Source organism: Penicillium oxalicum, chromosome I (assembly GCF_001723175.1).
Source record: "Penicillium oxalicum strain HP7-1 chromosome I, whole genome shotgun sequence".
Taxonomy (NCBI): Eukaryota; Fungi; Ascomycota; class Eurotiomycetes; order Eurotiales; family Aspergillaceae; genus Penicillium; species Penicillium oxalicum.
The window spans coordinates 5,447,163-5,473,041 of record NC_064650.1 but is presented as its reverse complement, the minus strand read 5'-3'; the positions used below and the strand labels follow the sequence as shown (position 1 = coordinate 5,473,041).

The 25,879-nt window shown below is 51.5% G+C and overlaps 8 protein-coding genes across 8 annotated transcripts; 1 reads left to right on the top strand and 7 right to left on the bottom strand.

Annotated features, from left to right (window-relative positions):
* Positions 1 to 115: 115 nt before the first annotated feature.
* Positions 116 to 6,232, top strand: POX_a01808 (uncharacterized protein; the record flags this gene model as incomplete). Its single annotated transcript, XM_050110732.1, has 2 exons — positions 116 to 407; positions 465 to 6,232. The coding sequence occupies 2 exons, from the start codon at positions 116 to 118 to the stop codon at positions 6,230 to 6,232; spliced, it is 6,060 nt and encodes a 2,019-aa protein (XP_049974500.1).
* Positions 6,233 to 6,861: 629 nt separating this feature from the next.
* On the bottom strand, positions 6,862 to 7,686 carry POX_a01807 (uncharacterized protein; the record flags this gene model as incomplete). The annotated part of the gene is made up of 1 exon (XM_050110731.1): positions 6,862 to 7,686. One exon carries the CDS (start codon positions 7,684 to 7,686, stop codon positions 6,862 to 6,864), a length of 825 nt encoding a protein of 274 aa, XP_049974499.1.
* Positions 7,687 to 7,911: 225 nt separating this feature from the next.
* POX_a01806 (uncharacterized protein) lies at positions 7,912 to 8,433 on the bottom strand (the record flags this gene model as incomplete). The annotated part of the gene is made up of 1 exon (XM_050110730.1): positions 7,912 to 8,433. One exon carries the CDS (start codon positions 8,431 to 8,433, stop codon positions 7,912 to 7,914), a length of 522 nt encoding a protein of 173 aa, XP_049974498.1.
* Positions 8,434 to 8,730: 297 nt separating this feature from the next.
* Positions 8,731 to 9,481, bottom strand: POX_a01805 (putative magnesium-dependent phosphatase; the record flags this gene model as incomplete). Its single annotated transcript, XM_050110729.1, has 2 exons — positions 8,731 to 9,181; positions 9,282 to 9,481. The coding sequence occupies 2 exons, from the start codon at positions 9,479 to 9,481 to the stop codon at positions 8,731 to 8,733; spliced, it is 651 nt and encodes a 216-aa protein (XP_049974497.1).
* A 1,406-nt stretch (positions 9,482 to 10,887) lies between these two features.
* POX_a01804 (ATP-dependent DNA helicase MER3) lies at positions 10,888 to 16,014 on the bottom strand (the record flags this gene model as incomplete). The annotated part of the gene is made up of 7 exons (XM_050110728.1): positions 10,888 to 11,785; positions 11,838 to 12,432; positions 12,485 to 12,668; positions 12,847 to 13,422; positions 13,475 to 14,163; positions 14,215 to 14,396; positions 14,438 to 16,014. 7 exons carry the CDS (start codon positions 16,012 to 16,014, stop codon positions 10,888 to 10,890), a joined length of 4,701 nt encoding a protein of 1,566 aa, XP_049974496.1.
* A 411-nt stretch (positions 16,015 to 16,425) lies between these two features.
* POX_a01803 (uncharacterized protein) lies at positions 16,426 to 18,021 on the bottom strand (the record flags this gene model as incomplete). Its single annotated transcript, XM_050110727.1, has 4 exons — positions 16,426 to 16,734; positions 16,795 to 17,775; positions 17,852 to 17,881; positions 17,953 to 18,021. 4 exons carry the CDS (start codon positions 18,019 to 18,021, stop codon positions 16,426 to 16,428), a joined length of 1,389 nt encoding a protein of 462 aa, XP_049974495.1.
* A 2,017-nt stretch (positions 18,022 to 20,038) lies between these two features.
* Positions 20,039 to 22,204, bottom strand: POX_a01802 (uncharacterized protein; the record flags this gene model as incomplete). Its single annotated transcript, XM_050110726.1, has 1 exon — positions 20,039 to 22,204. One exon carries the CDS (start codon positions 22,202 to 22,204, stop codon positions 20,039 to 20,041), a length of 2,166 nt encoding a protein of 721 aa, XP_049974494.1.
* A 2,417-nt stretch (positions 22,205 to 24,621) lies between these two features.
* Positions 24,622 to 25,017, bottom strand: POX_a01801 (uncharacterized protein; the record flags this gene model as incomplete). The annotated part of the gene is made up of 2 exons (XM_050110725.1): positions 24,622 to 24,739; positions 24,839 to 25,017. The coding sequence occupies 2 exons, from the start codon at positions 25,015 to 25,017 to the stop codon at positions 24,622 to 24,624; spliced, it is 297 nt and encodes a 98-aa protein (XP_049974493.1).
* Between the last annotated feature and the right edge of the window lie 862 nt (positions 25,018 to 25,879).

Sequence of the window (25,879 nt, the reverse complement as noted above, 5' to 3'; positions counted from 1 at the left end):
TGCGCAGTGGGACATCAATTGGCTTCAACCAAGCTTCTACATCGCGTCATAAGTTTTACATCGGACCAAGAACAGCGCCACGCTTGACACCGTCATCGGTGGAGTTCAATTAACCATGGCGGATGCAGCGGTCGCGCTACCGTATCTGTCAACGCAATATGGGATTCCAGAAGCAACGCTATCTACGTTGACCCAAGCACCAACTGTGGATCTAGTCAACCAGCTCCTCCAGTCTATCACGAAGAAAGCTCATGACTTTGACGAACTCAAATCTGATAAACTTCGCTTGGAGGTCGAGCTCGAAAATGCTATCCGCAGCAATGACTCGAGAGTGAAGGTTTTGAAGTCGACCGTCGAAAAGAGCCATGCAGATGTTGAGGAATTGAGAAAGAAATTACATGAATCAGGTAATTGTGGTTGGCCGATATGTATTTCCTCAAGAGCGCCAATCTAACATGTCCCAGAAACTCAGTGCTCGGCCCTGGAGTCCGAGATATCCTCTCTGAAATCGTCAACCACATCGAACGAGACGGAATTCGCATCCCTCAAGTCGCGCATCTCTACACTTGAGTCTGAAAAACGGGAGAGTCTGGTATTGCTCGAGTCGAAGTCGACAGCCCATGATAAGCTTGCCGAAGAGCTTTCAAATCAACACAAGAAAGTCATCGAACTTCGACGGGAACTCTCCGCAAGCGAGCAAAATCTACAAAATGCCAATTCAGCTGTGGCCAGTTCACGATTCCGCGAGCAAAACCTCCAGCAAGAACTTGAACTAGTCAAGAAGAACAGCGAATGGTTCGAGACGGAGCTCAAGACAAAGGCATCTGAGCACTCTAAATTCCGCAAAGAAAAGAGTGCCCGTATCGCTGAGCTCCAGCGCGTGAATGAAGAAGCAGCTAACACGATCGACGCCCTGCGACGGAGCGAGAATTCTCTCAAAGCCCGACTCGATGAGACCGAGCAGCGATATGAGGAAAGTCTTGCAACTATCGGACAGCTAAAGGAAACAGCAATTCAAGCCGAGGAAACCTTCCGGATCGAGTTAGAGACTGCGACGCGTCTCGCCAAACTTCAGGAGTCCTCGGCCAGCTCCGCGAAACAACGCGCCCAGGAGTGTCAGATCGCTCTCGAAAATGCCAAGAATGAAGCTGCCGAAGAAATTGCACGCCTGCGTGTTGAAATGGAGACTGAACACGCCGACAAGGAAGCGGCGGAAACGAGGGTCTCAGAGCTTGAGGCAACGGTTGCGCAGCTCGAGGCGCAAGGTTCAATCAACCGGTCCGCGAGCCCTGCCCGCTCCCTTAACGGAGCAATGCCATCCACTCCTGGACGTCCAGGAACCCCTGGGAGCACCTTCTCGCCCAGAATGTCTCGGTCCAAGGGCAACCTGACCTTCACTCAGATGTATACCGAATACGACAAGATGCGCACACAACTTTCAATGGAGCAGAGAACGAACCAAGAGCTCAGATCTACACTCGACGAAATGTTACAAGAGCTCGAATCAACTAAGCCAGAGATCGACGACCTCCGAAGTGATCATAAGCGTCTTGAAGATGCTGTGATGGATTTGTCGGGGCTTCTGGAGACTTCCGCCAAGGAGAGAGACGACGCTATTAAGGAGGCCAGGAAGTGGCAGGGCAAGGTTGAGGGTCTCACGCGCGAAGGCGATATTCTCCGTCAACAGCTTCGTGATCTTAGTGCTGAGGTCAAGGTTCTGGTGATGGAAGTGGCCATTGTGAAGCATGGCGAGGACTATGACCGAGAAGAACTCGAAAAGATTGCTCGCAATGAGATTGAAGAATCTGCGGCCGAGCTGAACCCGACTGGGCTTTTCATTAGCCGCAATCTGGTGACGTTCAAAGATCTCCATGAGCTTCAGGAGCAAAATTTGACCTTGCGACGAATGTTACGTGAACTTGGCGACAAAATGGAAGGCGAAGAAGCCCGCGCCAGGGATGCCATCCACCAACAGGAAGTGGAAGAATTAAAAGAACTGCGCATCCGAGTGCAGACTTACCGCGACGAAATCGCCAACCTTGTCGCGCAATCAAAGAGCTATGTCAAGGAGCGAGATACATTCCGAAGCTTACTTACGCATCGCCGTCAAACAGTGGGTGGCGAGGGCGTTTTCTCACAATCAGTCCCCCCTGGTGCCGCGCCTCTGGTTGCCCTTGACAGCCAGATAAAGGATGGCACTGACTATGGCGAGCTTTTGCGTAAACTGCAAGCCCATTACGATACGTTCCGTGAGGAGACTCTTGCGGATCACTCCTCATTACGACAGCAGGTTAATGAGCTTTCGCGCAAGAATAGTGAGCTGATGAGCGAGATCAGTAGATCCAACAGCCAGCTTGCCGCAGCCTCACAGCGCGCTGAGCTTCTTCAAAATAACTTTGACATGCTCAAGAGTGAGAACAGCGGGCTTCAAGGTCGCTACTCAACCCTCCTCGAAAATTCCAGCAAGCATGAACTCAGAGTACAACAAGCCGCTGAGGATCTTGTTGAGGCGAAGGGCTTGGTGGAAAGTCTCCAACGTGAAAATTCGAACCTGAAGGCCGAGAAAGATCTTTGGAAGAATATTGAGAAACGTCTGATCGATGATATTGAAAGCCTTCGCAATGAGCGTGGCCGTTTGGACTCCTTGAATGCGAACCTTCAAACCATTCTGAACGAACGGGAGCACACCGAGTCTGAGACCCGTCGCAGACTTCAAACCAGCTTGGAAAATCTAGAATCGGAGTTGCAGTCCACAAAACGAAAACTCAACGACGAAACCGAGAGCGCTAAACAAGCTGCTCTTCGCCGGGATTATGAACAGGAGCAAAGTCAGAAGAGAATCAATGATCTGGTCAGCAGTCTCAGCAGTGTTCGAGAGGAGCTGGTGGCGACGAAGACCACTCGAGATCACCTGCAAGCTCGCGTCGATGAGCTTTCTGTTGAGCTCAAGAGTGCTGAGGAACGCCTTCAGGTTGTTCAATCCCGACCGAGTGTTTCAACCGCACCAGCTGACGAGGCACCTGTGAATGAGGACGAAAATGGCACAGGCCTCACCCGTGAACAAGAGCTGCTCATGCAGATCTCCGAGCTCAAACGGGACCTTGATCTGGCTAAGGGCGAGCTGGCACATGCCAAGGAGCAAGTCGAAGAGTACCGGGCTATCAGCCAGTCGACCGAGGAACGGATGGAGGCTGAGGCCGACACACATGCTCAGTATCGGGAGGAAACTGACGTGTTGATTCAAGAGAAGGACAAGAAGATTCGGGATCTAGAGACGAGAATAGAAGAGATCTCTGCCGAACTGTCTTCCACAAGCACGGATCTTTCTAAGCTCCGTGATGAGCAAGGCGAGACGACACGCCATTTGGAGGAGCAAAAGTCTCAATTGGAATCTCAGATCATCCGGCTCAAAGAGGACAATGATAGGTATATCGCTGCTGCGCAATGTCATCAGGATGATCTTAAAGCCCAGGCCGAGATTTCACAAAACATGCAGAAGAGCTACGAAACTGAGCTTATCAAGCATGCCGAGGCCGCCAAGACTGTTCAGGCTGTGCGAGCTGAAGCAAATCAACTGAAGCTTGACATGGCCAAGTTACGGATCCAGGCTGAGACCCACAAGAAGGATCTTGTCCAGAAAGAGGAGAGCTGGGCAGAGCAAAAGGCCAGATACGAAGGTGAACTTGCTGAGCTGCAGAAACGCCGGGAGGAGGTCAATCATCAAAATTCCGTTCTTCATAGCCAGCTCGAGAGCATCTCTGGACAAATTGCGGCCCTTCAGCGAGACCGCGCAGGCGGATCTGGGAGCGAGGAGCAGGAAGGTGATCAGGCGGCTCCTGATTTGGAGGGTCTTCAAGAGGTCATCAAATACCTTCGACGCGAGAAAGAGATTGTCGAGGTGCAGTACCACCTGTCTACGCAGGAGGGCAAACGCCTGCGCCAACAACTCGATTACACGCAAAGTCAACTTGATGAAACTCGTCTCAAGCTCGAACAGCAACGTCGCGCTGCTGCTGACAGTGATCACAACGCTCTGAATCACAACAAGCTTATGGAAACTCTTAACGAATTGAACTTGTTCCGCGAAAGCAGTGTCACGCTGCGTAACCAGGTCAAGGAAACCGAAGCAGCACTGGCTGAAAAGTCGGCGCGCGTTGATGAGTTGACACAACAAATTCAGCCCCTGGAAATCAAGATCCGCGAGCTGGAGGGTAACATCGAGGCCAAGGACGGCGAATTGCAGTTACTACAAGCTGACCGGGACCACTATCAAAAGCGGGTACAAAATATTCTGCAGAAGTATGATCGTGTGGATCCTCAGGAAATGGAAGCTTTGAATGAGAAGTTGGCCACATTGGAGAAAGAGCGCGACGAAGCCATCACGTCGCGCGATGCACTCAAGGCCGAGATGGAAGAAAAGCTCCAGGCCGCGGCGCAAGCAGCAGAAACTCGCACAACTGAACTTCGTACTAAGCTCACTGACCAGTTCAAAGCCCGCTCTCGAGATTTGTCCAACAAAATTTTGGGTCACAAGCAAGAGAAGGAGACATTGCAGGCTGAACTCGCAGCGACGAAAGCAGAGCTAGAGGTGGTCAAGGCCAAGGTCTCTGCACTCGAAGCAAATGCCGTGCCTGCCGGCGAACCAGCCCAGTCAGCGCCAGAGGAAGGGGTCCCTGTCAACTCGACTCCGGCATCCCAATTCCCCACGGCGACCGCAACTGTTGTGTCCGCAGGAGACGAGCAAAAGATTAAGGAACTCGAGACCAAGATCCAGAGCTTGGAGGCAGCACTTGCTGAGAAGGATGCACTCATCGCCACTAAGGATGCAGAGCTTGAATCGAAGATTAAGGAGCGCGCCGACAAGCTCAAAGAGTCTTTCAACAGCAAGCTGGTCGAAATTAAGGCCAACCACCGCCAGGAAATTGAGAAACTCTCATCGATGGAGGCTGCCGTCCCTACCACTCCTTCGGTGGATGCAACGCAGGCGCCGGCGACGCCGGCGAAGAGTCTTTCTGATCTTGTTGAACTTACCGATCAACAAGTTCGCGAGTTACTGCAAAAGAATGAAACTCTTCGGACCATTGTCATGAACAACATTCGCACCAAGGTGGCTCAGGCAGAGAGCAGACTGAAGGAGGAGGCTGAAAAGGCCACTAAACTTCATGAAGAGGCCGTTGCTGCGTTGAAAAAGGCGCAGGAAGAAGAAACCGCTGAGAAGGTCAAGGCTGCTGTTCAGCTTTCCGACAAGAAAACGGCCGCCCGGATCAGCATGCTCGAAACTCGCATGAAGACATCCTTGGCCAAGGTCGAGGTCGTTTCCAAAGCTGCAGAGCAAACTCCCCAAAAGCCTGTTGTCGAAGTCTGGGAGGTAGCAAAGACAGCTCGGCCGCTGGCCCCTGCCCCTAAGCCTCCAGCAAGCGCGCCTGCACCTGCACCTGCTGCTGCTACTACTACTGGAACTTCTACTGCGGCCGCTCCTGCTACCGCTGGTGCCGATGCGAACCCTACAGTGTCTAAACCCACTGCGTCTGGCCCGACTGCATCCAATCAACAACAGCCAGCTGCCCCGGTTACTGAGGCTGTTACAACTCAAGCCCCGACCCCCGTGCCAACAGCACAGCAGGCTCAGACTCAGGCCCATGGCGGTGCCCAAGCTTCGGCCACCCCGAACCCCTTCGGCCAGGCGCAGCCTGGTTCACAACAACCCCAGCAGCCACAACCATCTTCCCTGCCATCTAAACCTCCTTCTGGTACCGCTCCAGGCATGCTGCGAGCCTTGCAGTCGGGTCTCCCCGTTGCGCGGGGAGGTCGTGGAGGCCGTGGCGGTGGTCAACAGAATCCATTTGGTCATGCACAAGCGCAGCAGGGTGAGCAGCAGCAGCAACAACAACAACAACAACAGCCCCAGCAGCAGCAGCAATCATCCCAGCCACAGGCCCAGGGTCAACGCGGGTCAGGTGTCATACGTGGCCGCGGTGGACGTGGAGGTCAAGGCCGTGGGGGAGCCCACAATGCCGGTGGTGCACCAAACAGCCAGGGAGCAAACCAGGGACCCTCAAGTCCCGCTGGCAATCGTGGCAATCTGAATGTGCAGGCGCGTCAATTTATCCCGCAGGGTAACAAGAGGACTCGCGAGGATGGAACGGACGCTACCCAGGAGGGTGCCAACGCAGGGAAGCGCATGAGAGGAGGAGGTGGTGGAGGACAAGCCCGTGGTGGTGGATCATCATAAGGTGTATTTGTTTCTTGTTTTCGATCCATGTATTTCTTCTACTTTGCGTAGACGCATACCAGGCGCTACGCACGTTTCGCTTTTCCTCGATTCTATGTATTCTCATAACTATACTTGTTATGGTCACGCCTCCAGTTCCACCTCAAGAATTTAGTTGTATCTTGTCTGTCTTCTTCATTTATTTGTATTTAAAGACAAATCTGTGGAGGGGCGTTACGGGCATACATATATGCCCATCTCCTTCGGCTGGCAACACAACCTTTTATTTACGCTTTTCTGGAGCCGACAACCTATGGAACCACCTGCAGTCACTGCCACGGATAAACTTGGGAAACGCTGAGACGATAGACCAACATCGGCTCAATGAAGCTCAGGCGCGAAAATCCGCTGGTCTCTACCTAAGTGGACGAGAGAACTGACACCAGAGCCCTACTCCAGCTAGGTTTATTTTTATCAGAGAAGAAAAACTTAGAAAAGGAAAGAATTCATAGAAGATCATAGCGTATTGAAAATAATAGAATGAACAGGTCAAAGGGGTATCATGTGTACAAATGCATCAACGCTATAGATCAAGGCGAAAAATTCGCTATCATCATGGAAGAGAATCTTCCACAGTACCTCGCCTCTCTTCACTTCCTCTTCGAAGCCCCAACAGGCACAATCAATCTCCCCAATACCTCTCTCTCCTTCTGAAGCACCATCAATCTTGCATCTTCAATGATCTTCCCTTCCGGCGCCGGTGCCGGCACGGGAGTTTGCGCAACTTGGGCCGCGACGACTACTGCGGGCACCGGATCCCTCGCCGTACGCGCGCGTTTCCGCCGCTGTCCCACACCGGTTCCCCAAACGACCGTCCATTCGGGGATGGATCCATGCATGGGGACCTGGCAGCCGGAGCAGATTTTGGAATGGGCGCCAATGTCGGCATGACGGTTGATTGTCACGAGGGACTCGATGGTCGCTGCGGAGTGGATGTTTGCGCCAGGCAGGACGTTGGAGTGCGGACCGATGGTGACAAAGTATGAGATTCGGGTCCAGGAGGTATTGGCATCGTGGGGTTTTGCTTGTGGGGGTTGTAATTGTGATGGCGAGATTGGAGAAGGGGATGTGAGGTCCAGGGACGAGGAAGAAGGGGACGGTCTTGTTGACGAGAGCGGCGAAGGTTTAGAAGAGGAGGGTGATGATAGAGAACCCGGCGCAGCGCCGATGACTGCTTTTTCACTGATGATGCATCCGTCGCCGATGGAGATGGGACCTTCGAAGGAGTAGAATTTGGCACGAGGGTGCACGATGGTGCCTGCGCCGATTGTGACAGGGTGTGTTCCCTGAAAGACTGCGGTGTCTGCGATCGTGGCCGAAGGATCAACTTTGAGGGGAGCTTTGGGAGGACTGGTCGAGGCGTGTGAGGATGAAGAGGACCGGTGTTGGGCCGACGGAGGTTTGAGAGTCGCCATACTGAGATATGGTCGGTTCTGGGGGAAGAATTGTGTGGAATGTATAGGAGGCGTATGTCAAAGACAAGAATGGAAGGAAGGTCGTTAGCTGAGACCCACGTGTCTGAAGACACACGACGTGGATTGTGTCTAGGCGTTGGTGGGTCGACGATGCTGGAACGAAGGAGTAAAGAAAAGGAGCTAAAAAAAAGCTTCGACCGAGCCGAGGCAGTTGTGTTTGGACGGTCACTGAGGGCGGTATGAGGGACGCCACCACATCAAAGGGTAAATGACAGCCATCGTGCTCCCAGTTGTGCTCCCAGATTTATTTTGAAGGGTGTTTTCATTGTTTACGAGGGTTCGAGCGTCTCTCAAACGGCCGTAGGGCAAGGCAAGCCCACAAGGTTCAAAAAACACCAGGCACTTGGTGAAGCTACATCTGCCGATATTCAAGGAATGCAGCACGGAAGGTGATTCGAATTTGAATCCATTTTCGATTGCGGTGGACAGCTTGTAAGCCAACGTGATCGAGAAGGCAGTTAATCTAGTGGCCAGGTTCCATGGAGCGTCTGTCCGAAGTGGCGAACGTGAGCCATCCATGGTCAACAGACTCAGCGATCGCAATACCGGGCTCGCTAGAAGCGAGCAGAATTCTACATCCATGAAATTGGAGGCAGCAATCCTCGTGGGGGTGACCTCTGATGATTCGAACGGAGACTGATCAACAATTGCAGAATTGTACGTGTTCTCAGTCAATGCCAAGTGCATAAGGTTGGGTCGAGGCCAGGCCGATCCTGCGCACGCTTCAGTTCATCGGGCCCTGGGAACCTTGTTGCAAAGTGTGGTCTCGCCATCAAGGGCAGGAAAAGCGTAATTCCAGGTTCCAAATTGCAATTGACATGGCCTTCTTCTTGTTCTCATCCACACCCTCAATGATTTAGACCCCCATGCGCCCCAACTTTCGTCATATTCCATCCTTCGTCGTTGGTGCAAGACACAATGCGGAAGCCTTTTATACCGGAGACCACAATCGGTGAAGCCCAACAGCATCCACTTGAGAGCTGTTCAGGCATCATCCCCGGTCTTTTGCTTTTTACCATTGCGCTTTCTCCAGGCCAAGACTCCCTTGTCAATCTCATCCCGCGTCATCCCATCGCGCACCAAAAAGAAGGTCGCCCCCAATTCCGTCTCGACATTGCGATTCCGCGCCTCGTCGTCGAAGAAGAGCATATCCTCGTACGCAATCCCGCTTGCATGGTGGATTTTGGCAAAGTGTTGCGTCTTGTTGGCCGGGAAGATTTGAATGTAGTCAAAATACTCGAGCGCACGAACAGATTTGGCGCTGTTGGCCGCTGGATCGTCGGAAAAGGTGGGAATGATGTGGAGTGCTTTGAGCATGTCGCGGGCCAGATCAGGGGTATGGGTTCGTGAGGCCAAGGCCAAAGGGATGGAGCGATTCTTGCAGGCGTGGATGATGGATGAAACGGCAGGATAGAAGGCAAATGACTCACCCCATCTGTCAAAGTGAACCGGATTGTTGTCAGCATCAATATCGATCTCGACCGTGACGATTCGCGCCTCCCTCTCCCTTCTCTAAAGGTCCTGTCTGAACGTACCGGTCAACCACACGGGAGTTGTTGTCGCGCGCCTTGACGGGCGCACTGACGTGAGTATCCACCCAAAAGGGCCAGAGAGTGTAATCCAAGTCAAAGACGATCAGCTTGGGCAGTGGAAGCCCGTCGGAAAATGTCGCAGGAGCTACCTGTACCGAGGCCATCTCCGTGGGCTGAACAGTTTGACGCTTGGAGCGGACCATGATGCGCAGACAGTGCAATTGGTCACTGATAGGGATGATTTGCTGATCAAAGTCTCGAGAGATGATAATATTTGCACGCCAGTTTTTCGTGCTGTAAGCAGATTTTGAAATATGGATTTGGAGTCAATCTTCACAAGCATTTAGTGGTTCTGATGGCGGACTGAACGAATCAATAATCCAAAAACCCCAGCGACGTCATTTTGTTCCCACGGGAGCGGGCCCGGGCACGTGGATCGATGAACGATTCGATTGTGGATTGATTGGTTCCTGCCGTAGAAAGAGTTCAAGATCCATCGCAATCCCAATGCCTTTCAGTCACAACACGATCATGTTGTTTCTACTTGGAACAGAGAACCCTCTGATGTAAGTCAAATTGAAGTGCCAGATTGCGTCAATAAGATGCAGTAAGTTAAATAAAAAGAAAGATCTGTTTACTGACGACAGGTACGTATAGGTAGTATCTGGACCCAGCCAGTGGTGAATGGCTTCAGAATGGAATTTTGATCTTAGGAGTGCAGAATATATATTCGTTGAAATCAGGACGGGAGCGAAAGGGCGCGAAGTACCTATTGTTCAAGAAAGAGGCGGGAAGTCCACCATCTATATACCAGGTGCCTTCAGGTTGCTGCGCAGCTTGAATAGCCTGTTCTGAATAGTAGCCAGCTCATCGCCGGGTATGATGGATTTTGAGTATACGGCCGAGAAAGCACGGGCTTGCATTCATGTACACCACCTAATAGTTGGAAAGCCAAAATGTTTTTGTCATCAGGGACGAGGTACTTAGTAGCCAGCAGACCAGGACGTTTTGCATGTACTAATTGTAGGCCACTAGGTGAATACTTGGATAATGAATGCTATACAATAGTTTGAATAATATCCATGGGCATCTTCCGTAGTCTGAAAAGCCCTCTATTTACCCACATGCTGTCCGTGTATGTAACTCGACCGCTGACACGTTTAAGAACGTGGGTTCACGCGGATAGGCACTTTTGTCATCACTGGGAAACGTCTGATGCATGACCAACTTTCAAATTGGAAACTCCATCCACCATTCTGCTTAGGGCTCCTATTTGGATAGTTGCATGTCCAATAAAGGTTCTGAGAATAGTTAGTGGATTCTATTGGTTTTATCTCAGATAACATAAACCTAAGTGATTCATAGTTGACATGGTATCAAACCTGACAAGCTCAAAATTCCAAACAAGCCGCTTCCAAGCAAGACAATCAACCCAGAAAAGTGACTCTGAACAGTTCAAGAGGTGGGTAACGATAGAAGATGAGAATAAAAGTGATAATGAGATGATGGCTTGGATCAATGGCAAAAGGCGGACCTGTTCTCCCTCGGCGCGACAGCGTAAGAATATGAATTGTTTGTCGTTCCGAGCAAGGGCCTTCACCACACCCCTTCACTGGCGAGGAGTGTCCCTCTTCAACTCCTCCAACAGTAATCGAGCCATATCAACCCATTCAGGAGAGCTGTTGGCAAGGGATTGTCTAGTTGGTGAAGGCACTGGAGGCTCGAGGGTGCCCAACGGGTGAAGGTATGTGAGACTTGGCTCTCTTCCCAGGGGTGGCAGCAAGTATTGTGAGTTCGTGCCCTCTTGCCATGCCCCAGCATTGTCTGCCGCGCTGACCTCGTATGTGCTACTCATCTCACTGTTCTCGAGATGGGTGTTGTCGCCTGAGGCCGACATGGCTGTCTCAGTCGGCGGGCTCCTCACAGCAGGAGGTAGGGAGACAAAGCTATTCTCCGCCTCAGGAGTGAACTCGTTCAACAGCAAAGACATTTCTCGCCGAGATGAGAAGAGGGGAGACCGCTCCAGGTCGTCTGACTTTGCTACCGAATGACTTGCTGGGTAAGGCTTCCAGTTGTTTTGACAATCTTCGACCATGTCGTTCGACACGGTAGCTTGACCGTGAGGTCCAGAGGTCATCATTACATCTGTCAGAGATGGCAAGTCATCCAGGTCATCATCATCAAACTCGCTGTTCTGCGTCCGGCGTCGTTTTTCATTCTCGACGGCCTCTCTTTTCGAACAGAGCCCGCTTTGCTTGGCACTTTGATTACCCTGGCCAGGCTTTGGTCCACGTTTTTTCAGAATGCCTTTTGCCTTTGCAGACGAGCTAGGCTGCACCTTCACTCTTGTCTCCTTGTCCTTGCCAGTGACCACGGAGATTGTCTCATTAACAAACGAAATCCTCAGCCTGGACTGACTGGGTTTGCCGGCTTGATGGTTGGGCTTGTCTCGCTTTCTTGGCTTTTGCGGCTTGGTAAGCCCTACCTGGCAACACGGATGCTTGCAACTACGGGCTAGATTAGCGAAGACCTTGGCCTGGATATTGCGAGCTTTCTCACTTTGATTTATCCCTGCAATTGTGATTGCAGGCCCAGTTTCCATTTGCGAGGCGGACTGGCACCGGTCCAGCTTCTTCGCCATCACTGTTTTCAACACCTGCGCCGTTGTTATTTGAAAATTTCCGCGCAGTTGGGGAAGTTGGCGAGGTTGCAGTTTTCTCCGTGTGTTTCCGTCCTGACATGAATGCCATCTGCTCCGTGATGAGCGGCGGCGTAGTTGCAAAGTCCTGTGGAGCTGCTGATTGCCGCAGGATATCTGTCTGCTGGGCGTCCGGTGTTCTTTCTCGTGGGCTTGAATGTTGATCAATCGGAACCCATTTGACATTGTCAAGCGCATCAAAGGTGGCCTTTGAAGTACGTCTGGCAATCTCAACTATGGGTGGGTAATCAACCTCTCGCTCACCATCATCATCAGTCACAGTCCAGGTGGATTCACACATGGAAGGGACTCGAGCCATCGCATGACTATGACCAGGTGCATCATCATCATGCGAATCCCGAACCTCTGAGACATCAGAGGGATGGTGAGCCTGGGACTGCGAAACAAAATTTGATGGGAGATCAACTTTGATCTCAGCTTGCCGGGAGGTTCCAGCTATTCGGTGTCAGTGTGCCAAACAGCAAGAGTGCAAAGGGACTCAACTGACCGATATCGTCGCACATGATGTTGCAAAAGATGCTCTGATCTGAAGATGTGATTTCTGCCATGAGGTTGACGCTGATACCGTCTTGGAGCTTACTAGCACTGAAAGTCTGCTGTGAGCGCGATATTTGCGAAAGGTTGTCGAAGGCACACTGACCTGACGCGTCGAAAATCGACCAAGCGACCATCTGAAGTCCCTGTCAGGCAGCAAACAAACACTGGCTTTTGCTGATAGTATAAAGCTATCTTATCATTCATAAAAGCAACGTCAATCTCGAACCTCACTTGCATAACGCCTTTTTTCATGTTCTGCAGAACTTTTTGATTAGCACAATGATATGCAGCAGTGGTTCCAAGTTCCCTCACCTTTGATAAGACTCTCATTGTGACTCTTAGCTTTGGAAATTCTTTCAACCTCGACAAGAGTTTGAACCCGAAAGGAGGATTCTTGCTGAGAATCATGTCAATTCGAGACGCCTCGGTGGCCTCAAGTTCCTCAATGTCCTTGATCCCAGCGGCCGCCAGTTTTCGAACTGCTACAATGCCAATCTGTTCGATCTGCTTCATTTGAAGCGGAGAATGGTCCCAGACCTTTGCACCGAAGCTTCTACCCAGCTCAAGAGCATTACGTACGGCTATGGAGTCATTTTTAGCGATTAGGCAGTCGATGACACAACGAATAAGCCGGTTGACGTGGCCGAATACGAGGTTTTTTTCTTGTTGAAAAGTGAACTTTTTTTTTTGCAGGTAATCACTCGTTGGAAACTCGATTGCACCGAGCTCTGATTGCAAGAGGAGTTTGATTTTGTGCCATGCCAATGTGACGTCGGCTTTGATTGGAAATCTTATGCCGGGATCCTTGTTTATTTCCCGGTAGAGTGCCTTCTCAGTGACTTTGAGTCGGCATTCATGGAATTCTTCAGCTTGGCAAATGATATCCATCTGCTGATGTTAGCTTACATGCACAAAAGCATGCAGCTCGATCAATACTCACTATTTCAGAAACCCCCACTTTCGGCCCCAAAGATAACATCTTCTTCATCGTCTGGAACCGAATGTAGTACCGAGCCATCGCGTCCCCGAAGGGCGTTGTTTGCACCCTATCAATCTCGATGAGTTCACACTCTCGCAGGAGCCGAAAGTCTTTTTCACAAATTTGTCTGAGAAGGCTATCTTCGTCATCTTGGCTAGCTCCCTCTTGAAGCTTATAGTGACCGGGGTTCCTCCGGAGCCGTACGAAAAGGAAGGTGCTTGCGAGCCATTTGATTGCAGATGGGACATCCGACACACATCCCAGGCCAATCTCTGCATTCAAATGCTCGATAAGGTTGAGATGAAGACAGCTCTCAAGACTTTCAGTGCCGGAGATCAAGCGCTCATAGTGGACAACTCGATCTTTACGCGTGAGAATGACGGCAGTCGCCGTATCGTCAAATTGTGGTCGTCCCGCACGGCCAAGCATTTGCATCATCTCAAGATCGGAATACTCTTTGCATCCGCCATCTTGCCAACCTACTGTATTCTTGATAATCACCAATTGGCAAGGTAGGTTGACTCCTACGGCGAGAGTTGAGGTGCAGCAAATGACATTGATCTGTCCTTCGAGGAAGCCCTTCTCAACCGCACGTCTGTCAGCAGCGCCTAAGCCGGCATGGTGAAACGCCACTCCTGCAGAAATGGTGGCTGGCTTTTGTTAGTTACCACCACTAGCACACGATTGCAGACCGCACTTACTTTTGAGATCGTCATTAATGACTTCGATGTGCTTGCCGGGGCCTTTCCACAGGCGGGCTGGGGGGTTGGTCGAGGTCCATAGCTTCGCGAGCTCTTTGGCTGTCCCTGCAGATGAGTTTCTTGTGCAACAGAAAATCATGATGGGCTTTTGGCATGAATGTTTTCCGATCACCTCAGGGAGTCTGCTCAAATAAGATCAGTCATGATCCTCAAAACATCATACATCACAGTGCGAACAAACTTGGTCCCGCAGATTTTGTCAAGCACAAAGTCGTTGCCTGTTGAATGATATCCGTAAACGAATTTTTGCAACTTCACTGGTCGAAAGTCCTCTCCAAAATGCTCTCTGTGCGCAGGCACATGTTGGTTGGTTGCGTCTTTGCCTAGCCAAGTCGCAATGTCTTCCGAATTGGGGACAGTTGCGCTCAACGCCACAAATCGTACGTTCGAACCGATGTTTTTCATGCGGGAGACAACAGCTTCAAGCGTAGCTCCTCGGGTCTCCTTGAGAATGTGAACCTCATCAATAAGGAACAATTTGACGAGCTGCATCAACCGCATATGATCTTTCCACTTGCGAGTCATACTATCCCATTTCTCGGGTGTTGTGATTATGATCTGACTGCTTTGCACGCTGCGCAATTGTGAGTGATCAGTATCACCGGTCAATTCAGCACATTTCAGGTTCAGCCTTGCAAACTTGTTTTGCCAGTCTCGGAACCTCTCGGAGCACAGGGATTTGGTCGGTGCTTGATAAACGACCTTGAACCTCTCATCTTTGAGAACACCCAAGAGCCTACAGATTGCAAGCTCCATGACTACCGTCTTGCCGCTCCCTGTAGGAGCAGCAAGTACAATATTGTCATTGGTGTTGTATACCTGATGAAAGCACTTTGATTGAATAGCGTTGAAGAGTGGAAAAGAGAATAATGTGCGATATCTCTCGGGTAGGTCGGCCACCGGCACGAGAACAATCCCTCGAACAGACAAGGGAATGTGTGCAAAAGGTGCATTCTCGGATCTCGCATAACCTGGGGCATGCGTGACAGGGTTTGAGCGGCCCACTAGCTGGGGATTTGACAAGTCCACGGCAGAACAACTGTTGTCGGCCACATTGTGCGACCCAAAATGTCTCTTGCTTTGCCAAGGGTAGATGTTCTCTTGCGGACGGTTAGCCGTCAACGGGCTCGGGGAGCCTGGCACAGAGAACAAAGCTGCATGCTCGCTTTGATGATTTTTCAAAGCAATTGTGCGAGAGAAATTCACACTGGCCTCGTCTCGATAGCGGACTGAACTCTGAGGAATTTCCTCTGCCATTAGCACTCTACTCTGGCATGGAGGATCGAAAAAGCATGATCTTTGAGCAGGCAGATCCTGTCGTGTCGAGAGAACGGGTGTTGCGCTATCTCTAGATGCATCAGGGTAATTTGTTGAGCTTGGAAATCGATATAATCTGCTATCCTTGTGCTGTGCTAATAACTCGAGGTCTCCGGGCAAGTCAGCGAGTTGGCGGGGACCATGAGTGGTTGAAAACGTACCGAATGAATCTAGCACCGTGTCAGTCTGCTCATAGTCACTGACATCCACGCGGGCCTGTGCGAGGATTGGAATAGATGAGGCAAGTGGTCTCGTGTTGTTCGAGGTCACTCGTCCGGGCAAATGTGAGCCCTCGATCAGTTTCTCGTCGATGAAGCCTGGCCTGATTCCAGGCTGCTTGGGGGCAGCACATGGATCATGGACTCGACGTCGTTTAGGTGAAGAGCGAAAGTCATCGAAACGGCCTAGATGATGGCGCTTCATCACGACAGAGGAAATTAGACGTCGGGGATCTTTCAGTAAATTGAGACGGGATACTGAGCGATCAGATGAGGTGGAATATGATGATAGGGTTCTAGGGTGGCACGTGGATGACAACTCCCGCATCAGTAACGTGACAATTTCGTGAGATGCCATTGCATGTGTCCTGAGATTTCATTGCTTCGTTCCTATTTATACAAGATCGAGAGTCTCGATAACTTTCCCTTCGCTATAGAAAACACACCCTCATAAATCAAGATCCCATAAAGCCCCGGGAGCAATCAGTCGGGCAACAAACGTAGGAGACAGTCTCGCATCTATCAAGTCATTTGAAATCATGTCTCCATAAGCGCTCCACAGAGGATACCATTTCGCACATCATCCCACAATATGTGAAGAGGAATGTAATCAGCCCTACTTCTTGTCAAAGTAGCTGGCGCCACTTGTGTTGCGACTAGCGCCCACTCGTACGTGGCCCGGCCCAGGCGATGTCGGGCGAGATGACGTGAACCCATCGGACAAGAAAGGGCTGGTTGGCAACTTGATGGAAATTTCGTCCGGAGGCCCATCAACAGAGTCATTCGCATTGCCAGCGTCCTTTTCGTAGCTGTCAACTCGAATAGGCGGTGGACGCATTCCACCGACCTTCGTCGAGGCCGAGTTGTAAATCGGGTTGCCGTAATAATGTGTGGCCACCAAGACGGCTGCTGCGCCCACGAAGAACTAGAAAATCACAAAATCAGCACCTTGAAAAATCCTAGTCAAAGCTCAAAGTGGACATACGCTGGCTGTTAGCTCAAACTCGAAAAGCCAGACGCTTCCGACGATGCTGAGCACGATGCTCGTAGTCGTAGTCAAGCTTCGAGGGTCACGATAAATCTGCCCAACAACGAAGGTGGAGAGAACCCCTCCCAGTGCCTGGACCACGATTGTGGCCCACACTGTCCAGTTGTATCCCTGGAAGAAGCCATCGTTGGCAATCCGCTCCCCATCTTGGAAGATCACGCCAATGAAGAGCGCGGGGAAGACGGAATAAAGAGATAACTGAACATTGCGCACCCAGAGCGAGATGTGTGCAGAACTGTCTTTGAGAACCTTCTCGAAATAGATGTCTGCCACACCAGATGTGAGGGCGGCACCGATCACAGCAAGCATGCCTAACTCGTGGCTCATTCGAGGATTGGCTGTAAGAATATCTTCCTCAATACCCTCGTAGGTGGCCGAGCGCTTGTGAACCTTGGCGGCATTATTCACGCCTCTGACTGCCTTCCATTCTTCTAGAGACCGAGGGAAATGGAGGCCCGAATGTTCGTCCCCCATCGAAAGCGGCTCAACACCGGTGTTGGGGAAATGCACCAATGCCACACCAAGCAAGAGTAGCAGCAACAGACCCCATTTGCGAGGAGCAATACTTCTGCCAAATGTCACCAGGCCAAGAATTGCCACCGTGACGAACTGCAGCTGGAAACTAACGAGGAAGGTCGCCGCACTCATGTTTGACAGCGCAACATATTGAAGAGAATTCGACAGGACGCTGAGGCTGGCGGGAATGGCCAATTTCCAGCTATCGCCGGAGAGAACGGCGCTCGACAAGGAGAAAAAGAGAGAGGTTGCAGGCATCGAGGGCGGGGCGTTCTTTGAGACGTCATAGAGGGCCATCGTCAGGGCGATCGCAAGCTTGACCACTTCGCTCATAAAAACCGCGGTCGAGGTGAGGTATCGCTTTCCACCCGCGGGTGGCATCATCTGCGAGTAATGGGAGAGCTGTACTCAAGAAAGACCGGTCATGTTAACGTCCACAGTTGGCCGCACTGATCTGATAGAGCTAGGGATAACTTACCAAAACGAACGCCACGGATTGCGCCGCGAGCTGCAGGAACGGAAAGAAAGTGGTCAGCAAGCCGGTCTCTGCGAAGTAGTCTGGTCTGCCATCGATCATACCAAAATCCAGGGCACATTCTTAGCTGAATCTCTCAGCCACGAGGACTGACGCTGTGTGCGGTCCCCCATCATGCGAATTGAGTCGGGAAAGTCGTCGCCTTCTGGCGCGGATCAGCAGACGTGTTGTACGCAGAACGCGATCGTAATCTCGTCGAGCGAGAATATAGGATTCCGTGTATGCAGTGATGCAAAGGTGATTGCGGGCTAATCTTTGTCTGGAAGGGGGCGTCGATGGGTGGTCGAGGCTGCGGAAGAAGCGTCGAGGCTGGGCCCGGAGGAATTGGGGATCCCCCAACTAGGTCCAGCGCCGCCCGGGACTGGGATGACGATCACAGCGGAGCTCCGTGCGATGATGGCTGGGATTGGCCACCTGATGAAGAGGACAGATTGGAATTCGTCTGACGTTCGTGCACTGACAGCACGACAACCAGTTGCTGGCAAGAGGGTTGACCAGAAGACTGAACCAGACGGCAGAGGATAAAAAGCAGCACGGTCAGTCGAGGGAGGGAAATTTAGATGAGGAGATCGGGGATCTGGGGTAGTAAGTCAGTCGGGAGACGATCGAGACTTCCACAGGGAGTTGCGCCGAATCGGCGGTGTGGATCACGAGTTAGAATGCAAGATGCCCAATTTTTCGAGTTGTATGAAGGAGACCGTGGCGCAAACTACAATCCAAATATGTGCGTTGGAATAACGTAGGCTGTTGGGGGGATCAAAGCGGACTACGGGTACCTAGTGCGTGTCTGCGGCCGATTGTCCACAGTACTTGTCTCGACCTCGGCCACGACAGGCAGCTTTTCTGGGCATCTATCGATGAAACAAGCCCGATCGGATGTGTGGCTGAATGACGGCTACGGTCGGACTTTAGGAATAATCAACGAAAGACACATTTGTATGACTACATGGGTGCTTGGCCATCTCGGCACATAACTGCTAACAGGAGGAGGTGATCGTTGGGAGGCATGAGTGAGTGAGTGGACGGGGCACCAATTTGGGCGCTCCAACCCCTGGACCGAAACGCGTCGGATGACGTCAAGCGCGAAGAAACCTTGACCCCGACATCTGGGCCCCATTCTGATCTCACCACTTGCCAACATTGCCATGGCCTTCCCAGTCAGTCGGAGGCTCCATGGTCCGCAGAGCAAAGGCTAGACCCATTTCTCACTCAAAAGAAAATAGCCTGGAAAGCTAGGTCAGAGCTTTGCCTGAACCATGGAACACTGCCTCAATAGAGAAGCTTAGGCGTTCGCTCACAAACACACCTTACAGTGGATCCATCTGAAGTAAGCGCGTAGGTTTGAAGAATGCGTGGATTTTGTGTAACCAGGCAGGCACCGGGGCTGAGAAGGCACGATCCAGGCAGGGCAACTAACCGTTCATCCATCGGTGTTCAGAGTGTCTACAGACGAGACAGTGCGATGCCTCTCAACGCTATGAACTTGTGCCAAATGATTGAGCGCCATCTATTTCAATCTGCGTGAATGATATGTGTGACAAGCAAACACAGTATGATTGTCGGTGAGATGGCGAGATCGACAGGTATATAGTGACAGATAAACTGCAACAGGGCGCCTGAGATTATGAAAAAGGGCGCATACTCTCACGAGATGGAGCTTCAGAGGGAGACCATTGACATATAATGACCATACATCTGTCGCCCGCGAGGGGGAACAAAAGAGACTGGTAGTGGAAAAATGGGAACAGAAGAAGACATAACATAGACATTGAATTCAAGGAGAACAACATCGCGGGTATATAAGGAATGCTATGAAACGATGGGAAAGGAAGCAAGGCCATGCACATCAACGAAAGTCTATCTAAAAAAACATGGAGAAGAAGAGGACGGGGTTCAAGGTACTGAAAATCCGCAGGCAACATGTGGTATCAGACAAGAAAAAGAAAGGGAAAAGAGAGAGAGGCATTCAACATTGAACGATTTTCGATAAGTGTCCGCGGCAATGAGATAGAAATTGATGCTTTGGGAAACGGGCTGGAGGGAGAAAGAGGGATAATGCCGCGTGAAAAGAGTCAGCGGAACATGCGCTGCACCGGGACGCATGATCTATTGGGCGAGCCCAGTCTTCACCTAGACCTCCCCCCAATCAAATTCATAGGCCCAGGTTGGAAGACCATGCTTGCGCTGTGGCCCATCTCGATCATCAATCATGATGGCTTCACTGCTGTCAGTGCGCCGACGGGCGTGCACCTTCTGGCTTTCCGGGATGGCCGGAGGAAGGCCCCGGGGTGGAGGTTTGGCGGAGGGCAAGGAGGAAAATCGATTGTTTGGAAGCGTGGGTGTCAGAGGGGAGGCGACGCTCGCAGCGGGCGAAGGCAGGCTTTCGGTATAGCCGGCACTCAGCCGTGACAAGGCCAAAGGGTTGTCATTTGTCTGTTCAGTATCAGAACCCGAGCTTTGCGAGGGAGGACTGTCACTGTCCGTGTGAATTGCACCTTGGTCTCTCTGTGACTGTACTGACGGAAATGCAGCGCTTAAACGCAAAAAGGACGTGTGGACGTCGCAAGACGAGGCTTGAGATGGACCCGATGCTAGAGAGTTGCCATCTGATTCTGCGGTGTTGCCGTTGAACTGAAGGATGCTTGGTGTGATCTTGCCCTTTCGCTGGCGCATAGCCTCCAGAAGATCTTGCTCTTGACGGGTCACAGCTATGAGGCGGCTGCGTCGATTCAATTCCTTCAGTTCTTGAGGGGTGCGTGAAGGTTGTTGTGGGAATTGACTCAAAATGTCGGGCTCGGCGATGATGGGAATATTGCTTGAGCGCGCCGAAGTTGGCATCCGTCCAGCCGTCGTCGACATGTCACCCGTCGAATCAAGTGAGATGTGCTTCTGATTGGACTGCTGGCGAGTATTGGAGTAAGAGCCATGGCTGCTATTTGACGATACTCGGTCGATCTTTTTTATTGCTGCAGCAGGGACGGCTCGCGCTGTAGAAGCAATCCCCTCATTCTCAGGGGTTGACGCCATGCGGTCTCGATGGATGGTTTTGGGAAGCCGAGTTGACTCCCGCTTGACTTCCTCTTTCACATTCTCCTCTTCATCCTCGGATGACGAAAGGCAAAGCACACTTGAATTCTGCAAGTCCTTGTTTCTCAAAGTGCTTTTGCTGCTCTGGCGGCTCATTGAACTCTTTCCGCCGCGTGACTTGCTAGACTCGGTAGTCGATGCGCGATAACGGGGGGTGCTCTTTGGCTGCCTGGCCGCGACCAAGTATATATCATCCGGTCGAGATGTTGCTGGTGCTTGCTCCCTTCGAAGTATATATTCGCCTTCCGTGGTGTGCGGGGGTTCCTGTCTCAGCTGGTCTCGGCTGTTGGTGTAGACACTGGAGCGGCTGAACAGTGAGCGTCGGCCCGCGTACCTATCCAAAGCTATGTCGATCTCGCTCGTCCCCACAGTCCGCTCCAGAGACTGATTATACCAATCGCTGTCTTTAGATTCAGGAATCGACTGCAGGTCGGAATGCTCTTTGTGCGATTTGCTTCCATCACAGTAACTACCAGGCGACCGCGGTGGTAGAGATTCGCCGAACTTCTTCGGGGATAGAAATGTTGATTCGCGGTCGAGTCGCGCCGACGGATAGTCTGAAACCACACTGGATGCCGGGGATGGTGATTTCGTCATACGATGAGGAGACAGTAGTGGCGGGGCAGCATTGCGGGGTTTCGGGAAAAGTATCGACAGATCCAGGCGCGAAGGGCGCAGCTTGCGTTTGGCCTCTTTTTCTGCATCCTGGTCCCTTGTCTTACCGCGCGATTGTTGTTTGTAGGTCACCCTCGGGTCGAATCCGAGTTCATGGCGGATATGAGGCTGCAAGCTTGCTGGTTGAGGACTAGGAGGAGACGCCACCGAAGGAGACTTGTTCGATTCCTTTGAGCTGAAATAGGAGAAGAGGGTTGATGAGGATCCGGATTGATGGACTTTCTTGGACGGTTTCGGCGCTGACGGTGCTGATTCTTGTGATCGGTAGTCGTGGCCAAGTAAAGGGGACGAAGCTCGTACTCGAAGGTTGGGAGGAGGAGCAATGGTATCTCGCGGAGACGGAAACGCCGCAAAGGCTGAATTTTGGTTTCGTTGTTTCGAGCTACGGCCCGAAGTTTGTACACTCTCTCGACGGCTTTTTTGTGGCTTCTCCCATTCCCTCTGCGACGCCAGAAGAGGCAGATTGGTCCCTAATATCCGCTGAGCTTTGGAAGCTCTACGATCATCGTAGACCTTGTTTTCGCGGTTTTCCATGGTCTGGTTTCGGCTAGAAATTCGAAGTGGAATATGTACTGGAGAAGAATTCCAGAGTGTCATAAGGAAAGTGGCGGGTCGTCAAGGATGGGATCATGCGCGGAGCGTCACAAGCAAGATCGATGTCTAATCTGGGCGCACGTTTGGCGAGCTTTTCCTGTCAGATCTCAGATCATTGAGGCCTTCCTGTGCGGGAGACTCACCTTGACAATTCGTTTGATGCTTCTAGATCTTGGCACAGGCCCCGCAAATTGGAACGAGAAATCCACGAGAAAATCGCTCGATTGACTAGCATCCGCAGGCTGAGTAGATGATGAAGCAGGTACGTCTCATTCCTTTGCACCTCATCAATGGCGAAAGAGAGAAGAAACGGGCACGCTGAGGGCGAATAGGGTTGAGAAATGTAAGATCATAAGTGGGCACAGGTCCCCCAAGATGTATGGACTGGACCGTATTTCCTCCGGAGTATTGGAAGCGGAGGTTATCAGTCTCCCGCTCTCGCCCTCCGCCCCTCCGCCTTTTCTCACTCCTCGCGCTGCCGAGCCGCTCCATCTCCGTCGCAAACTGTTACGCAGGCCAATCGCTTCGCGTTCTATTCCCTCAGCGCCTCGAAGATCCTCCATAGCGACGCTCAATCATATTTCCCATCGACTGTGCTACAACTGCACTAGTCAAAGCCGACACAGGCGATCGTCAAAGGGCACAGTACTGTACATCCGATGCCTAATAGGGGCGACCCACCATGAGCCGCCGCGGGCTCTCCTGCAGACTGCATGGGCCGGCTCAAAAGATCCAGTCCTCCCCTGAAACCCGAAATCTGATTGGAACACATGCCCCTTCTCGGGCTCTTCCTGGAAGCCCGGAACAGCCTCCAGGATGCGGGCAATTCTGCGGTCGAGCAATGCAATGTGGAGCGCAAGTTTTCGTGGCGGTCTTTGCTGAGACGGTCTCAAGGTCTACTAGTGCCAACTCAACCACATTATTGGGTCTCTCTGATTCCGCAACGTGCAAGTGAGAGACGCTGTGCGCCCCCTCGAAGCTGGGAATCTATGTCGCTTTGATGGATTGCACTGTAGATCCTCGTGGCATCGACCCGCGACGGGCCTTGAACGGGGCAGATGCGTAGGACGATCGGCAGACGCCTGCCACTGGCGTTGCCCCAAAGAGGCAGGTATCGGCAGGCACCCTCTCTCACATCACCAAAGATCGCGCCAACGCCTCTGGTCTCTTGATGGGATGAGTGGTTCGTGCTCTGTTTCTAATTTGATACCTGGCTATGGCGGACCCACAGACTGTGAAATAAAGCCAGCCTCCTCTCATGGCCTCGAAATTTGCAACAAGAACAGCACGGTCGGGTATAGGGGAAATGGGCGCACAGGGGGTCCTCTCTTGGTGTGCTTGAATGGGCAATCCAAATTTCCGTAGAGCCTTGGACGAGGATCCACCGAGAGAAGGTTTAGACTCCGCTCCAGGGGAAATGGGCGTCTGACCACGCAAATGTCAGAAAATTATATTCGAACGGAGAGAAAGAGTGACATTACCAAAGTGAAATTCATACACTCTGATCGGATGAAAAGAGTTGGACATCTAGGTGAACGGCCAGTCCCCGGTCCGTCTTTTCCTCCACTTTGTCACGCAGGTAACTCGAGAATCGGCGTCCATCTTACCATCCTCAACTATAAGATCCTCCACCCAACGAGGGCGGGACATCCTATGGCCGATGCGCTAGATTTGCAGAGACCGTCAGCGACAAGAGACATCGTCCACTTCCCACAGAGTGGAATGGACAACACATCTTTCCTCGGTAAGATTGAAGGTGGTCACCCTTCTCGTTGACAATTCTGAAAATGACCTGCCCAACACCCGGTACAGGTATAGCGGGACTTCCAAATGACCAGGAGGTTCTATCCTGTTACTAGGTGCATATACGCGTGAATCACCAGACAGTAACGCCGAGGGCATCGTCATGTCTTTCAACTCTACCGTAAATACCGAGGTGCACGACCTGCCCAAGTCCCCTTGCAGAATCAGCTCCAAGATCGATCTCGGTCATGAGGTCACATGCTGAATGTAGATTGTGGACGTGTGTATATGGTACTGTCATAACTCCGAATCTCACGCACGTGGTGCTATTTCTGCACGACTTGGATCACCGCCAGCTGCCCGTTCATGTCCACCGCCAAGATACCCGTGCTCAGAGTTGCAAATCTCACGACAGCCAAATCAGTGGACCCCTTGTGAAGTCTCTGACTACGCTCACATGCCCGGGATTGTAGAGGTGGGGTTTTTTCCAAAGGGGGTCGATCCTATCGAAGAATCCTCTTGGGGAAAGGGGGTCAATTCTAGTAATGGATCCGCGGCAGAGTCACCACAGCAACGTCGCCTTGGCCAAGGCCGATAGTTTTTCCTTGGGCTCTCTATCTAGTCACGGGTGGGGAGATGACTTGGATTTCATCATCGCCGTCATCATCACCATCATCATTACCCGCAGCTGCTGTAGACGTGTGCGAATTCACTTTGGACTTCTGCAGTGAGCTCTTCTATTAGGTCCATGACATTCTAATTTTCTCGTTTGGATCATTCACGATCAAAGAATCAATAACAACCGATTAGGACTCGGATCATCCCACTTACCACTCCATCAACAGACTAGCGTAGCGGATTCCTGTCTTCTCGTCTAATGGCCATGGCTTCGAGGAACCTGGTTCCATCACATCTGCGTAGATCAATGCCACCAGTGGCCTTTGATCATCTGGCTTGGGTGGCCGTATATTTACAAAGGCCACTGGTACCCCCAGCTCTTTGAGATCCATTTTTTACAGTATTGAGCCAGAGGGCAAGCTTAGTTCAATCTCACGTCATTTCTGGCATGCGCGGCAGACATTCATGGAAGGAACCTCCCTCTTTGTGGGTCCGAAGTTCAATTTATATCCCGCCTGGAATCCCAAGGCTGTGTGGTCCGGAGTTCATGCGAATGGTATGGCCTATGAATACCTCACACTGCAGAATCCACGATCCATAATCTTGGTACCAATATTGATCCGCATGGCTTTGTTTAGGCCCTCCCCACTTAAATTTTCAGTGGATTCGTGACAAATATCCACGCGCTCCCCCCCTGCTCTGTCGCGCATTGCTTGCATAGCACGAGCATCGTGGCGAGGATCACAAGCTCCGTGCTCAGCCGTCGGGCTTTATTAGAGCTTGGCAAAATATCATCATTTCGGCCGTAATTGTTTTTTTTTTTCTATTAGGGACTGGAAATGGTGCTAATTTGCTCTCCTTGAAAGTGGTTTCTAGACATGTGAATGAGGTAACAAGTGGGAGGAGCCCGTAAGTCTACCTACATTGGGCATCCTTCGTGTATACTTGTATTCCATTGAATAGGGGTCCTCTGTTCAGCAAGCTGCTAGTAGACAGTGTCTACTAGAAACTTCTCTCTGAGCCCTCGACTCCAAAAAAGATTCCCATTCTCACCGTGACTCATATCACAAGCGCGTAGGGAGGTTTCCAAAATAACACTTTTGGATCTCATAGAGCCGGGCCTCCCTCAGATTTTCACATTCCGAATTGAAGCATCTTAATTGTGAATATCTTATTCAAATAAAGCCCGTACCTACTCCTCCGACATGCGGCAAATCGTTTGCAACCTACTTCCAAGGTAAAGAGATGGCTAGT